General features: G+C 45.8%; 3 protein-coding genes across 4 annotated transcripts in view; all 3 read left to right on the top strand.

Moving 5' to 3' along the window:
- The first annotated feature begins 384 nt into the window (after nucleotides 1–384).
- On the top strand, nucleotides 385–7,981 carry DDX5 (DEAD-box helicase 5). Of its 2 annotated transcripts, none has more exons than XM_054170535.1 (13): nucleotides 385–505; nucleotides 2,123–2,288; nucleotides 2,427–2,523; nucleotides 2,609–2,742; nucleotides 2,852–2,917; nucleotides 3,344–3,485; nucleotides 3,564–3,724; nucleotides 3,894–4,066; nucleotides 4,259–4,369; nucleotides 4,578–4,639; nucleotides 4,715–4,774; nucleotides 6,024–6,248; nucleotides 6,781–7,981. In XM_054170535.1, the coding sequence occupies exons 1-13, from the start codon at nucleotides 498–500 to the stop codon at nucleotides 7,164–7,166; spliced, it is 1,791 nt and encodes a 596-aa protein (XP_054026510.1). In that variant the 5' UTR covers nucleotides 385–497; the 3' UTR covers nucleotides 7,167–7,981. The 2 variants fall into 2 exon arrangements, with proteins under 2 accessions (XP_054026510.1, XP_054026509.1); XM_054170534.1 differs by having other exon boundaries at nucleotides 387–529.
- Nucleotides 7,982–10,025: 2,044 nt separating this feature from the next.
- POLG2 (DNA polymerase gamma 2, accessory subunit) lies at nucleotides 10,026–14,906 on the top strand. Its single transcript, XM_009902697.2, has 8 exons — nucleotides 10,026–10,597; nucleotides 11,033–11,159; nucleotides 11,308–11,413; nucleotides 11,743–11,916; nucleotides 12,101–12,241; nucleotides 13,083–13,163; nucleotides 13,733–13,833; nucleotides 14,691–14,906. The coding sequence occupies exons 1-8, from the start codon at nucleotides 10,093–10,095 to the stop codon at nucleotides 14,854–14,856; spliced, it is 1,401 nt and encodes a 466-aa protein (XP_009900999.2). The 5' UTR covers nucleotides 10,026–10,092; the 3' UTR covers nucleotides 14,857–14,906.
- The window catches only part of PECAM1 (platelet and endothelial cell adhesion molecule 1), a 34,799-nt gene continuing 34,496 nt past the window's right edge, over nucleotides 14,771–15,073 (top strand). Inside the window, exon 1 of the mRNA XM_054171068.1 lies at nucleotides 14,771–14,828. The gene's annotated coding sequence lies outside the window, so the exon portion shown is untranslated. The remainder of the gene's footprint in view (nucleotides 14,829–15,073) is intronic.

Below are 15,073 nucleotides of genomic sequence, written 5' to 3'. Positions count from 1 at the left end.
GCCAAGGTCTCTTGGGCGAAAGAAGAGGCCTCAGCTATGGGACGCGACAGCGCCAGTAGGCCGCAGCCGGCCAAAGGCTCTGTGCGGGCACGGCCGCTCTCACCCTCCTCCGCGTGGGCGGAGCGGGAGGAGGGGGAGCGCGGGCCTCCAGGGGCGGGGCGCTGCGGGCAGTGACGGCAGCGGGGGCCGCGCCCCAAAGAGGAGGAGAACTTCCGGCCGCGAGCGCAGAAGCCGGTCAGTCGGCCGAGCCGTGGCCCCGCCCACACGGGACGGGGCGGGGACTGCGGCCGTCTTGGGCCGCTTGCATAACGAGGGGTGGGCTCTGCGCCTGCGTCACCAGTCGGTTCCCAGCAGCCCCCGCGGCCCCTTATATAACCGGCATCCGGTCGGCGAGGCGCTCCACATTCAGTGCCCCCACCAACGGCGCCGGATCCTGTGCTACTGTTCGCCACCCTCTTTAAGTGACCGGGATCGTCTCGCCCACCGCCACCATCACCATGCCCGGGTATTCCAGCGAAAGGGATAGAGGGTGAGTCCGGGGGCCCGGCCGGCGCTAGCCGCCGCCAGCATCCGGACTCTTAGAGCGACTGTGGGGTTCTGGTGGTTGTTTTTGAGCCGCTTAAAATGGCGGCGACTGGCGGGGGATGGGCCTTGGAGCCCTTCTTCTCAGCTTTTGTCGCCTGGAAGTCTCCGTAGCTTCGCGAAGGGAGGCCGGGGGTGGGGATCTTGGCTTTAGGAGTGGTTAAAGCTGGTGAAGGCGGCCACTGCGTGGGCGGCTCTACAGTCCGGATCGGGACTAGGTCCATCCGGCCGAACGAAGTCCCCTACTTGTGTGCGACCGCTTCCGAGGGGCGCGGGTTGTGTTTTTTTGTTTTGTGTGGGATTTTTAGTGGCTTCCCCCCCCCCCTTTTTTTTTTTTTAACCTTTTCCGTGGGGAAGAGTATATCTTCCCACACCCCGGGGACGTATCCCCGAGTATGGATGGCCCATGCTGAGCTCAATTATTTTTCCCCCGCCTCCGTCCCCCCGTTTCACACCACCCCGCCACCGGTCAGTGGGGGTAGGCTGGGGAGCGGCGGGCTGGCTGGAGGTTTGTGGGTCAGTGGGTTGGCCGGGTTCTTCGTCGATGCCGAAGCCTTGGGGAGCTCTTGATAGGGCGGTTCCCTTTTCCTTGCTCCCTTCCCCCTCACAAGGGACGGCTCTCGCTGCTGCTGGCAGGAGCCGGCCGGCTCCCGCTTTGTGTTGTGTAAGCGGATGTTAATGGCCGGCCCCGCCATGCGGTGACTGAGGGGAAATCAAAATGCCGGCTGCTGCTGCCTTTGTTCCTCCTCCCCCCGCCCAGCTCAGACTCTAAAATGGCAGCGGCTGGAAAATGTGGCGTAGACAGAAATGAGAGACAAAGGAAACAGCGCTGGCAGGAAGCAGCGGCCACTCAGCCAGGTCCCCTCTGGGAGCGCTGTGTTGTGCTGGGAAGGATCGTTCTCAGCGCCTTGCCCCGCCAAATTGGGGAGCGATCGGGGCCGGGCACACAGCCCCATGCTGGAATCCATTTTAGCGGTGCTCAGCGCAGGGCTTAGCGTTGCTTGAAGCTGCGCCTGGGGGTTCCGGGGCAAGCTTTCGAAGTGAGCCTTTTCTGAACGGGGGGACGGAGCCTAAACCGTGAGTTTAAAATTCACGGTCCCGTAAAGTATGGTTAGTGAGAGAAGCCTGTCTTTTCGTATGCAAGAAAACGGTTTGTGTGGAAGTTACCGCGACATTTTGTGACGCCTCCCGCCCGCTTTCTGCAGCCTGACACAGTGGCAGTGCCGCTTGGGTGGGAAACCATTTTAATCACGGGGCAGTACAAAGGTTTTCATGTCTTTACTTCGCCTACGTTGTAACTGGCCAATAGGCCTTTCAACTTCATCTTAAGGAAACTGTAAAGATACGTTTGTTTAGCGTCTGAATACGAATTGTAGCTAGGTACATTGTGGCATCTGCGATTTCTGTGTTTTTTGAAGATTCAGTATCATGTAGATGAGGCTTAAAAATGTGAAGTTACAAGGTGAATTGCAGATGTAATGGTTAAGTTGTGTAAGGAGCGAAATGTTTCTCTTGTAGTCAATGTTATAATGTTCTTTAGGTTTGGAGCTCCCCGTTTTGGAGGAAGTAGAGGTGGACCTCTGTCTGGGAAGAAATTTGGAAATCCTGGGGAAAAACTTACCAAAAAGAAATGGAATTTAGATGAACTGCCCAAATTTGAGAAGAACTTTTATCAAGAACATCCTGATGTAGTTAGGCGTACTGTGGTATGTATCTTGTCTATCCTTATGCAACAGTAAACACAAGTGCAAGCATGCTGAGGGTCATGGGGCCCAACAGGCATGTGGCAACTTAAGTGTGGCTTTGACATCAAGGCTTATTTCTAACAATTTTTTGTCTTGCAGCAAGAAGTTGAACAGTACAGAGCAAGCAAAGAAGTTACAGTTAGGGGCCATAACTGTCCAAAACCGATTATAAACTTCTATGAAGCTAACTTTCCTGGTAAGTGAAGATTAATATACTGGGTGTTCTTCCAGGCTTGATTAAGATGAAGTCAAAATTACTAAACATCAATTTTCTTTTCAAGCAAATGTTATGGAAGTAATTCAGAGGCAGAACTTCACTGAACCAACTGCTATTCAAGCACAAGGCTGGCCTGTTGCATTGAGCGGATTGGATATGGTTGGAGTAGCACAGACTGGATCAGGGAAAACACTGTCTGTAAGTTTGGTTGTAGCCTGGAATATTGCAGTAGAAGTATGGCCTGGCTTAATGTGGGCTGAACACTTTTGGGAAGAGATTGTAATAGACTTCTCTTTCTTCCAAACAGTACTTGTTGCCTGCTATTGTGCATATAAATCATCAGCCGTTCCTGGAGCGAGGAGATGGACCTATTGTAAGTACTCCTAAATGAAAGGGGATCTTCATGTCTGAAGAATGTACTTTTTTTTTTTTTACAGTCCAGTTGCCCATGCTCCTAAGAGTGCAGAGCTGTATTGTTTTTCTGCATGACTAAAGTGGTTCTGTGTTTTGGTAGTCTCTGAAACACAGGCTGTAAGATCAGATTGGATTGTCCTTAAAACTGTATGTAATGGAGGTAAGCGTCCTCTGGAAGCCGGTGGCTTTCAGATGCCTTACCACACAGCATAGGTCAGGTTTTGGTGGTAATGGAGATGGTAGGTAATTTAGCTTGCTGATTTGGGCTACTTTAGTCATTCTAGCACTGAAGGAGTATATGCTGACCTTTAAATTTAAAATGAGTATCAAGAATAGAAGCTTCAGGTGTAGGTATTGAACTAAAACCTGAGCATCTTACTTTTAGTGTCTTGTGCTGGCACCAACTCGTGAACTGGCTCAACAAGTGCAGCAGGTAGCTGCTGAATATAGCAGAGCTTGCCGTTTGAAGTCTACATGTATTTATGGAGGTGCTCCAAAGGGACCACAAATTCGTGACTTGGAAAGAGGTATGGATAAGCCTTGATACATCTCTGTATGAGGCAATGTGAAAATTACTTCATCTGAATTCAGCAATTGGCTTTTAGGTGTGGAAATCTGCATTGCAACACCTGGAAGACTTATAGACTTCTTAGAAGCTGGAAAGACCAATCTCAGGAGATGTACTTACCTTGTCCTTGATGAGGCTGACAGGATGCTTGACATGGGATTTGAGCCTCAGATCAGAAAAATTGTGGATCAGATTAGAGTGAGTATGACTCGTTCATGCATTTATCACTACTGGCAGAAACAAATATTCATTAAAGCAAGGGCAGTGCAAGGAACATCTTTAGACTTGCCTGGGTAGATTTTTTTGTTTTAAAGGTGTTTGGCTTAACTGTATACTGAGCTTGTGCTGACATAGTTTACTTCTCCAGCCTGACAGGCAGACTCTGATGTGGAGTGCCACATGGCCAAAGGAAGTAAGGCAGTTGGCTGAAGACTTCTTGAAAGAATATGTGCACATCAACATTGGTGCACTGGAGCTCAGTGCAAACCACAACATTCTGCAGATTGTGGATGTGTGTCATGATGTGGAGAAAGATGACAAGTAGGTAGTCAGTGTTGGGGCAGAGCATTCGATGTGGGGTTTTAATGGTTAGGTTTTTAGTTGAATTGTGAAACAAATCTGTCTTGCCTTTTTTTTTAACACCAGTCTAAGACCACTGAAAAATAATTCAGGATGTTAAAACAAGTGCAGTAGAAATTGATCCTAGCTCTAACGATCATCTCTTTATTATAGGCTTATTCGTTTGATGGAAGAAATAATGAGTGAGAAGGAAAACAAAACAATTGTTTTTGTGGAAACCAAAAGACGTTGTGATGATTTGACCAGGAAAATGAGGAGAGATGGGTGAGTCCCATAGCTGCAGCTTCACTGAGCCACCCCCATGCTCTTGATTCTTCATAGGTCATTTAACCATGGTGTCAAAACTGTCAAGTAACACCAGATACCAATTCAAGTTAAAACTAGCAGCTATTTGGAATTGGCTAGTTAGCCCTGTCTTTGACTAGTGAAAATACTTGAGGAGTGGTCTGAGGTCAAAATTCTGTATTTCCAGGTGGCCAGCAATGGGTATTCATGGTGATAAAAGTCAACAGGAGAGAGACTGGGTTCTAAATGGTGAGTATTTTTGCAATTGCTACCCACTGTGAGCTGGTGTTTAATGAAGAAACTGACGAGCTATTTGTGTTGCAGAATTCAAACACGGAAAAGCACCAATCCTGATTGCTACAGATGTTGCATCCAGAGGTCTAGGTTAGTACAACTCTGTAATGCCAGTTGCCCAAAGCTTTTTAAAGAAAGTCTATTGCTTTCTTTAACCTCTGCATTTTTCTAAGTTTTCTTCACATAAAGGTGCAGTCTTTGTGGCAAGGCCTAGGCATGACAATCGGAGGACTCGAGGGGGATGGAGGACTAGTGGAAGTGATCGGCTGGCTGCTTCCAGTCAAATAGAGAGGTGAAAGAGCATTGTGTGCCAGTAATCTTCAAAAGGCAAAGATCATCCTTTTAAACTACTACCCCCATAAACTGTTCTCTCATGAAATAAGCAGTTTCATTCACAGTTCACTTTGCCCTGGTATTTCTCTTCTCTCCATGCTTTGCATGATTTGCCATGGTGCAGTACTGTTAGTTTTGTGCATACTGTCTGCTGTGATCTGTGGGTCTTTGAATTTCAGTGAGTTTGCTGAAATGTCGAAGAAAATTATTACAAACTTCAATGTTCAATGAAATTTTTTCAACTTATGAAATGGAGAGAGCAGCTTTAAAATGTACTAAGCCTTGTACAAATTGGTGAGTACTGGCACATGAAATCTGAGAAAAAGCCCACCTCTCACTTTAGCCAGCGGGGCAGGAAAGCAATGGCTTTTCAAATGCCTTTGAAAGTCGAAGTTCCTCCACCTATATGTAGTCGTCATGTCGAGACCTGCCAGAGGGGAGACACATTCTCAAGTGAACCCTGGCTTCTTGGAAGTTCTTGCCTAGACAAGACACAGTGCATAAAAACAACTTGGTGACTTTGGGGGGACAGGTATGTTTTTCTTGCAGCTGCGGTTCAAAGGTCTTGGCAAGACAAGCAGTGTGGCCCCTTTTTTTTGAGCTTCTAATGAGTGTGTATGTGAAGGACCTTGTATGTTTTTACTCTAAGGTCCTCAAATGAGCACATGAAGAGGCTGCTGTGAGCTTTAGTGGCCCTACTGCAAGAAGCATTCAGATGTCACTTGATGATTTGTAAAGGGGACTCTTGAGTTGGGAATGACAAGCAAATGCATACTCCTTTATGGTAAGGTTTTGGATCACAGGGTGGGTGATGAGACGGGAACAGACGGAGTGTGCATAACTTTCTCTTCCACAATACTCGTGCAGAAATGGATGATTCTAACACCTGTTCTTTGCAGCCATTATTTCTTTTAAAGTGCTCTTGTCTAATGTTTATCTTCGATTTGGCTGTTGTGGTGTGCAAAACTTTGTACCTTGCTTTTTGCCACACTGCAACACTTTACAGATGTGGAAGATGTGAAATTTGTCATCAATTATGACTACCCTAACTCCTCAGAGGACTATATCCACCGAATTGGACGAACTGCCCGCAGTACCAAAACAGGCACAGCATACACATTCTTTACTCCTAACAATATTAAGCAAGTAAATGACCTCATCTCTGTGCTTCGGGAGGCTAATCAAGCCATCAACCCCAAATTGCTTCAGCTGATTGAAGACAGAGGTTCAGGTAGGTCTTGACCACAGTGTGTAGCTTTCCTCTTGGAACAAAATGGAAACTCAAATGCCACCTCCAACCTCTCTACAAAATGGCAGTGGAAGGATATTTAGGTACTAAATATGGTGACTTGAAAAGAGTATTAATACCAGTAACTAAGAACAACACCCCTATGCACAGCTGGACCTTTTGGTGCATCTGTGGCTGGTGCTGGCCAAAGGTGAAATAAAATGCCTCAGGGTCGAGTTTTGTGGCCATCATATGGTCAGGAAAGGTGGGCCATAAGTGTTCTGTTGGCAAGATGAAACTGACTTTGTGGTGACACTAGTAGTGGTGTCACAGGGAGGAGAGTATGTGATTCCTCAATAGGTTGGACAGCTTTTTCTATCTATAGTCTCCATCTAAGCAGAATCTAGTTAGCAACTGGAAAGCTCTATAGTATGTTTGCCTTGCTGGGACAGGGAGTTTTCTTACTAGCTGAACTCACTTGGTGACATGTAAAATGCAGCCTTTAATGATAACTGTGTCTTGTCTCTCTTAATAGGTCGCTCCAGAGGTGATCGACGTGACAGATATTCTGCGGGCAAAAGGGGTGGATTTAGTAGTTTTAGAGAGAGGGAGAACTTTGAGAGAAACTATGGTCCAATAGGAAAGAGAGACTTCGGAGCAAAAACTCAGAATGGGGCATACAGCGCCCAGAGTTTCAGTAATGGAACACCTTTTGGCAATGGCTTTGCAGCTGCTGCAGGCATGCAGGCTGGCTTCAGGGCTGGTAACCCCGCGGGAGCTTACCAGAATGGCTATGAGCAGCAGTATGGCAGTAACATCGCAAACATGCACAATGGCATGAACCAGCAGCAGTATGCGTACCCTGCCACTGGTGCTGCTCCCATGATAGGTTACCCAATGCCCACAAGTTATTCTCAATAACTTGGTGTATTTAAATGTCTCAGTTTTTCATAATTGCTCTTTATATTGTGTGTTATCAAGACAGGATAGTTATTTAAGAAATGGGAAATGCAGAAATGACTGCAGTGCAGCAGTAATTATGGTGCACTTTTTCGCTATTTAAGTTGAATATTTCTCTACATTCCTGAAACAATTTTTAGTTTTTTGTACTAGAAAATGCAGACAGTGTTTTCAAAGTAAATGTACAGTGATTTGAAATACAGTAACAGAAGGCAGTGCATGGCCTTCCAATAAAGATATTTGAAGACCGAATTTTCTTTCAGATGGCAATTTTCTCAACATGTGCACAACTTTACATTAATGGAATGTCAAATGTTTTTATATGAAATTCTAGAAAGGTTTCTCAACTGTGTCTGATTAAACATTTAAGCTTCTACAAAACCCAGCCTTGCCTTGATTGGGCTAGATTGCTTAGCATGGCAGGCTCTGCTTGGATGGGGAAGAAAATTAAAACTGGCTTCTAAGTAACTTGGAAACAGTGCTCTTCCCTGTCTCACTAGTGTAGAGCCAATGTTTGGAAAAGAGCCACTGGAGTAATGGTGTAGCTAAAAGTCTTGCTGACCAAAACTGCAGTGGTGTTGCTAATGAGCCTCTACAAGCGTAGGTAGCGTTTGCAGCACCGTAACTATCTCTTTCACATGAGCATATGTGCAGACTAGGCTTGAGTGTAATGTATCTGCAGCTGTCAGGCCTTGTGATGAGTTGGCATGCAGGCTTACTATGAGCTTCAGAGAAATGGGAAGATCTTAGTATTAAAACTTCAAATTATACTTAAACTGGTATTGAGCGGTGATTTCTTTGTGGAAGTGGGGGGAGGGCAGTGGGCTGCTGACCCATGAATGCACTCCATGAATTTTCTTCAAGACTTGTATGTGGAAATGACTTCTCTTGAAGCACTGCCCATGCAGAGTGAAGCAACAGTATTTCTTTGAGGAGCATAGCTGGGATACTTGGGTTTTGGGGGGTTAAAGGACTTAATGCGTTCAAGTACTGTCTATTAAAATTTCAGTGAACTGACTCAGTGCCTTCTTCTCACTTGTTTATCAGTAACTTAATTAAAGTTTAACAGTGCTTAAGTCCAGCTGAATGTATGCAAAGCTGAATCTTGAAGATTCTGTCTAGGTTACTTTGAACCCATCTGACTTTCACATGTCAGGTCTTTTTGCTAGTCTGCACTTAGCTCTTGGTGATTGCTTTCTTCTGGGGCTCAGGTTGTCATGTTCTTAACTGTAGCCTAATCTGCCTAGTAATTATGTATTTTTTTCCTCTGGTGTTGTCAGTTGATCATAGTTTCTGTGATTATTCACTGTTGCTATGAGAATTTCAGCTGGAGTCCTGAAATACTGCCCCACTTCAGTCAAAAGCTGCATCTGTTACTGTAAAAATTCTTTTACTTTGCCCCGCAGTGTTCTACTTGCCTTGTGCTGCCAGTGTTGCGAACAAGGAAGTAGTTACTTTGTTGATTGTAAAGTTTTTCTGGGGCAGTTGCCTGAAACAAAGCGTTGAAAATTCTTTTAAAAATAGGCTTAAAGCCCCTACACAACCACGTGTAGAAAGCTGAAAGCTTGTGAATTGGTAGTCTGGGGGTCTTAGAACAGTGATGCAGCAATCTTTCTCACATTAAGTGGCAGCAGCAACCAGCTGTGTTAAAGTGAAACCCGGATGGCTTGTTTGCAAGTCATAGCAGTTGAAAATGTGCTTTGGAAACCATGGGCAGAGACGCATCTTGGGACTCTAAAGGTTTTTTGAAGGTTATAGATTCTTGGTGGACTTAAGTAGTTTTGGCCAAATTGGCTCCCTCTGGAAGCTGAAGTAATTTTGAATGTGGTGTGGAAAGGTCTGTTAAACTTCTGGTCATGTGATGGGAGTTACTGAAGTGCTATTTCTGAGAACATTTAACCAACAAGGCACAGCTCTGAAAAACAACTTGGCTTGCCCTTCCCTCCCCCCCCTTTCGTGTGGTTTCAGATTAAGTGCCCCCTGAGTAGGGAAGGGGCTTTTTACACAGTGTAAAGTGGTCACTCCTGCACAAAAGAATTCAAAAATGCTGCAAAAAACTCCACAGGCGCAGTAGCTTTGACAATGGTGGCAGAGCATCTCTGTACAATCGGCCTTAGAGGTGGAAAAAAATGCTAACTGGCAGTACTGTGGCAGCTTCTCCAGCTGACCCACTGGCCTTAATGCCGTCAGCTCTCTGGCCCTGTGGGATAGGGTTGTGCAGTAAACAAGGAGCTTATTCCCCCTCATGAGCACTTAACATACATGAATTGCATGACCTGCTCCCAGAATGGTTCCCCTTGAGCTCCTCCTCCTGGCACTAGTACAAAACCGTGATGAAGCACGTATGGAAATTTCCACTACTCCACGAGTAGTGCTGGTGGAGAGGCCTCTGCCCCCACTGCGAGCAGAAGGTCTTCCAGGAACACGTTAGCGGGAGCCTGGATCTCTGCCTGGAAAAGCTTTGTATTGCTTCAGACCACACTAGGAGCTCTGCGTGGACTTTTCCCCTGCAAATCTCTCTGTGACTGTAATGTGTTCCCATGGCAGCAGGGGTAGGGTCTTCCCCAACTCGTGCGAGAGAGCTCAGAGCTGCTCTGTCCCGAGAGGGGAAGACCAGACGCCCCCTCTTGACTGTCCCGGCTGCCGCGGCCGGGCTGAAGGACACAAAACAGCAGCACCGGGCTTGGCCGCGGACGACCTGCCGCCACCCAAGGGGAAGCGGGGCGGGGGCGCGCTCTCGGCGCCAGCTCGCTGAGTATCGGCGCGCATGCGCGGTTCCATGTCCCCTCTGGCTGCGCGCCAGCCCCGTTTCCGGCGCGCGGCCGTGGCCCATGCGCAGTGCACGCACCGCCCGTGGCGGCCATGAGGGAGGTGGGAGTTCGAGAAGATGGCGCTGGGTTGTCGCCAAGGACGCCGCTGGTGTGGCCGCGCTTCTTTGGGGCGGCCCATGTTGAGGCGGCGGAGGCCCCTCGCTGCACAGGAAGTGGAGGCCGGGTCCCCGGTGCGGCCCTATGCGGCGGCCGGCGGCGCTGAGCCGATGGGTGGGGAAGAGCTGCTCGAAGTGTGCTGCCGGCAGCACTTCCTGAGGGGCTGCGGGGAGCCGCGGCCCTGGCGCGCCTACCTCAGCGGCTGCCACCCCGGCTTTGGGCCGCTGGGCGCGGGGCTCCGGGCCAACCTGGAGGCTCAGTGGTGGGACTCGGCGCTGGCCTTCCGGGAGCAGGTGCTGGCGGTAGATGCCCCACTCCACAGTCCGCTTGCCGCCCGCTCCCCGCCGACCGGGCAGAATCTTTGTCTGCTGCACTCAAAGACGCTGCGCGAAGCCTTCCGGGGCGGCCTGTCTGTGGAAGAAGTTCTGGGGAGCGCGGGAATGCTTCGTGAGAGCCTGCTTCCCGGTACGGCCCTCTGCTGTCAGCACAGGGGGAGGCGGCTCGGCACAGCCTGCTCGCCTGCTGATGTTTGCCTTACCGGGAGTGAAGCAGCTGTGTTTAAAGGAATTTTCCAGTTGCGTCGGGGCGCTGGGAAAGTTTCAGCTGCGCGCAGTGAGTTAGTGTCCCTTTCAAGGTCCTGAGCAGCATGAATGCCGAAGTTTACATTAGGTGCTCGCTCTCCCTTGTAACCTGGGGGAAAGGCACCTTAAGATTGCATTTGTCAAAGTACTCAGAGGAACTGGGCTATATAGTGTTATCTGATCCCTGCAACACATTTGTGCTAGTAGGACTGCACATACAAACAGCTTGTGTATCATATGTGCTGCATTCACTTTCAGTAGAATTAAAAATCATAATTTTTTCTTGTGGTTACTGATAGTAATGATTTGTATCTGACAGGTGCTTTGGCACAATACCTTAGCTGCTTAGAACTGGTGAACAAAAGACTGCCTTGTGGCCTCGCTCAGATTGGAGTGTGCTTTCACTCTATTCCAGAAAGTGAACAACACAACAGAAACCTTAGAAGGTACAGTAATAGAGAAAGTAATTTTTTCCCATACCTAAGCCAGGTGTTTGCAGTTGTTTTGCTTTTGCATTGTTTTTGAATACTGTTTATTGCTTTTTCCTTGTTATTTCTGAAGGCATTAACTCGCTGGTCTTGCTATTGTTTAAAGAATAGGAGAAATGACGACGTCTTCGCTTACATGGTTTAGTTCTCCCAGAACTGCAGGACAGTGGCTGGATTACTGGTTGCGGCAGAGGCTCCAGTGGTGGAGAAAGGTAACAGCAGTGTACCTGTGGGCCATCTTGGCCCACCCTGCACCTCCAAAAAAGTAGAAATGGACACCCTGTTTTCTTGTGAGAAATCAAAAAACTACTTATATTTGTGGCAAACAAGTAGTTTATAATGTGATTTGCAGAAAGTCAAGTGTGCTGTATTTGTAAGTGATTTTAGATTGGAATGTTGTAAAGCAGCAAAGAGACTCAGGAGGTAATTTATTAATATCTTTTGCTGAAAATCACGGACTTTGGCTTCCATTCCAGATTTGTTTTCTGTAGTTGATGCAGCATGCACAGCAGCCATCACCTCTTGTTCCTTTTATTTTCAGTTTGCAGTTGGTCCATCTAACTTCAGCAGCAGTGACTTCCAGGATGAAGAAGGAAGAAGAGGATTTAATTTACATTATGCCTTTCCTTGGGGGACGGAAACAATAGAAACATTGAAGAACCTTGGTGATACTGAACTGTTACAGATGTATCCAGGAGAGAGTTCAAAATTATTTGTAAGCTTTTCTATATTAAACATATTTTTTTCTGAAGATGATAATGTGTGAGAGAAATTGTTTCTTTGCTGGTTCAGTTGTTTGGTATGTGACTGTCTTTATAATCTTTTGTTGTAAAAGCAGTACAGTTGATACTCTGCAGTAAGACCTCCGAGGTATCCCTTTGTGGTTTTTTTCTCTTCAGGGCCGAGATGGAAGGAAGAATGTTATTCCTCATGTTCTGTCTGTGAGTGGAAATCTGGACCGAGGAGTGTTAGCCTATCTCTTTGATTCTCTGCAGCTAGCTGAGAATCCATTAACAAAAAAGAAAACTTCACAGAGGAAGGTAACTGTAGAAAATGTAAGAAAGAATGGATGATGGAAGGCAGGGACAAGTAGAAGTACAAACCCCACAGGCAATGTGGTCAAAGCATGTATGGAGGTGTCCCCTTTTTCTATATCACTGTTCCTGTTCCCCAGCAAGTGCAGGCAGAACATTCCTCTCTGGCAGCAGTAGGCTGGTCCTAATGGGCTGCCTTTGTAGTCCTTTTCATTCACATAAGCAATTTTTCTCTCATTTTGATGTCACCTTTCGTGTTCTGCCTTTGTTCTGATGAGTAGGTAGGCCCTTGCCATGCAAGTGATGAATGAGTTAGGAGGAATTGGGATGTAGCTGCTGTTCATGGGAAAGAGGAGATTGAAGATTGCTGAGAAGAGTAGAAAGAGTGGGTCACAAGTTGTAGTGGGACATTTCCCCAGGCTTCATCATCATCATTCCTATATTAACCCTGTTTTTGTGGATTTGGAGTGCTAGCTTTCAGACAGCACTGGGTAAACAAACAGCTGTTTGGTCTTTAGGAGTGGACTGAGTAGACTGGATGGTAACTGTTGGGTTGTCTCTGATTACTCTGGCTCCATTAAAGGTGATGGAGCTCTACTAACAAAACTCTTACCTCTTTTTTGGGGGCTTAGCCAAAGCTGAGTAATTTCTGCCAAGCTAGCCTAGGTGGCAAGGGTGCTAATTTTATGAAGCACAGGTTTTTTGTAATTCAGGAATTTGTGCTGTAAGAAAAAGTTTGCATGTTTAGAATCTTAATTTCATTGAGAGAACTTGAGAGTTCCTTGTCCTGTTTAGAATTCCACACTACATGCATTTAGTAATCTGTTGCTTTTTATATGATTACTAGGTGCTTAAGCTTCATCCTTGTTTAGCACCTATTAAAGTGGCATTGGATGTAGGAAAAGGTCCAACAACAGAGCTGAGACAGGTATGTTGTATGAAAGTATTGTAATTTTGAGCACTGATTCTCCATGTAACCTTCTGTTACAATTCAGATACTGTTTACATTGGGGAAAGTCACACTGCTGCTTTTGATTCTTGGAGATTCGTGGATGTAGATTTCACAGTGCTTCTGCTGTGCAGCTTTTGAGTTGTAGCTGAAGGAGTACACTGCAGACAGCAGGTAGTAGGTGCCTCACTTGTGTTAACACACTGCTTTTAGTACTAATACAGCGTCCAATAAATAACACAGTCCCTCTCAGCTTCTTAATCTTTCAGAATTAACATGTGGGTCACATCTTCAGAAGGATTTTTAAATAAAAAGTTCTAAACTCAGTCATTAAGCCAGTCCATACAGAGGGGAAGAAACTTACACTGGCATGATTTTAAATAGAAAAGGAAATTTAATGTCAGACTGCTTTCTGCTTAGAGATCATTTCATCTAGAACATTAACATCAGCTAGGAATGCTAATGTCACGCATACTGGAGTTCTAATGGTTTCTTTGTACAGGATTTGAAACCCTCAGAGTTTGTCCTTTGTTTTTAAATAAACACAGGTTTGTCAAGGATTGTTCAATGAACTCTCAGAGAACAGAATTTCTGTATGGCCGGGTTATCTGGAAACTGTGCAGGTATCTCTGGAACAGCTTTATACAAAGTAAGGAGAAACAGTCTTTTGTAAATTAAACTGAAGGTGAAAGATGACTAGTGAAAACAGGCCTGCTTTCAGTGATGTCAAGTGCAGTAACCCTATGACTGAAGGCATGTATCCTCAACTGGGAGCTTGGGTCCAGTTGGTTTTGTTACAAAGAGTTCAGTTCATTTGTAAAATAAAGTGAATTGTAAGCTTTTCACACCTTTCTCTGAAACTGTGAAATGCCTCTTGGGGACTCTGCTATTGAAAATACATTTCTGAGTCATAAACTTGCAGATCTGTTTCCAACTCTTCACTCCCCATTTTAGCTCCTGGACTGGTTCTTCATTTTTAAATTCTGTTTAAAGTAGCACACTGTGTCTGGTCTTGAATGTTCTTCCAAGCCTGGAACCATTACTTGGTGTACATGATGGAGTTACTTGTGCAGATAAAACCTACTGTTCCATCTGAGGACTTCATATGATTTGTTGATCTGTGAATTTTGAGTGTATCGTTGCTTATGTCAGTGGATCATGAGCACATTTAATGTTATTTTTGAGAGAAGATAAGTAAAACTTTTTTGTTCCTTGCAGAAGCCTTTTAAATCTGGCTATTAAATAGAAGAAAACTGTATTTTGCTTCTACAAAAATACTCTGGTAATAGATCACCAAATACTGCTTTCACATACTAAAGTAACTAAATAATTTAAGGAACTGTAATCAGGAAAACAAGGAATGGCAACAAGGAAACTGGTGTCTTCACACTGGACTTAGTGCAGTGTAGCAAAAATAAATATTTACAGCTTCTGGTCATTTGGACATAATTTCCCTGACTTTTTCTTGCACCAGGACCAGTAAGAGGAGTTCTCTTTCCTTTGCAGGTATGATGAGATGAGCATTCTTTTCATGGTCTTGATAACTGATGCCACCCTGGAGAACGGAGTGGTCCAGCTGAGAAGCAGAGACACCACCATGAAGGAAATGATGCACATTTCTAGGCTGAAGGACTTTTTAACCAAGTATGTAACATCAGCCAAAAATGTGTAAACTTAAATTCATGGAATAAAAGGAATTTTGTAAATATGTATGCCTGAACTGGCTTCCGCAACAGTGTCATGAACTCGGTGGTTTCCCTGCAAATAGGTGTGCTAAAACTTGGTAGTGCATCTGTTTTCTGTCAAATCTGGTCAAGCTGGGGCTTCCAGGTTACTTTGAGAATAGGTAAGAGACAATCTTGTCCCTTGCTAGCAGGGCTGTCCATATT

This window comes from Dryobates pubescens, chromosome 20 (assembly GCF_014839835.1).
Source record: "Dryobates pubescens isolate bDryPub1 chromosome 20, bDryPub1.pri, whole genome shotgun sequence".
Classification (NCBI taxonomy): domain Eukaryota; kingdom Metazoa; phylum Chordata; class Aves; order Piciformes; family Picidae; genus Dryobates; species Dryobates pubescens.
Note: the sequence above shows the minus strand (reverse complement) of the source record. Positions and strands in the feature narration are given on the sequence as shown.

Bases quoted from the DNA above. Each gene is read 5' to 3' on its own strand.
- DDX5 (XM_054170534.1), top strand. From the start codon at position 498: ATGCCCGGGTATTCCAGCGAAAGGGATAGAGG. The intron at 3,486-3,563 runs GTATGGATAAGC...ATTGGCTTTTAG, and splicing joins AATTCGTGACTTGGAAAGAG to GTGTGGAAATCTGCATTGCA. The intron at 3,725-3,893 runs GTGAGTATGACT...TTACTTCTCCAG, and splicing joins AAATTGTGGATCAGATTAGA to CCTGACAGGCAGACTCTGAT.
- POLG2 (XM_009902697.2), top strand. From the start codon at position 10,093: ATGGCGCTGGGTTGTCGCCAAGGACGCCGCTGGTGTGGCCGCGCTTCT. The intron at 10,598-11,032 runs GTACGGCCCTCT...TGTATCTGACAG, and splicing joins TCGTGAGAGCCTGCTTCCCG to GTGCTTTGGCACAATACCTT. The intron at 13,834-14,690 runs GTAAGGAGAAAC...TTTCCTTTGCAG, and splicing joins CTGGAACAGCTTTATACAAA to GTATGATGAGATGAGCATTC.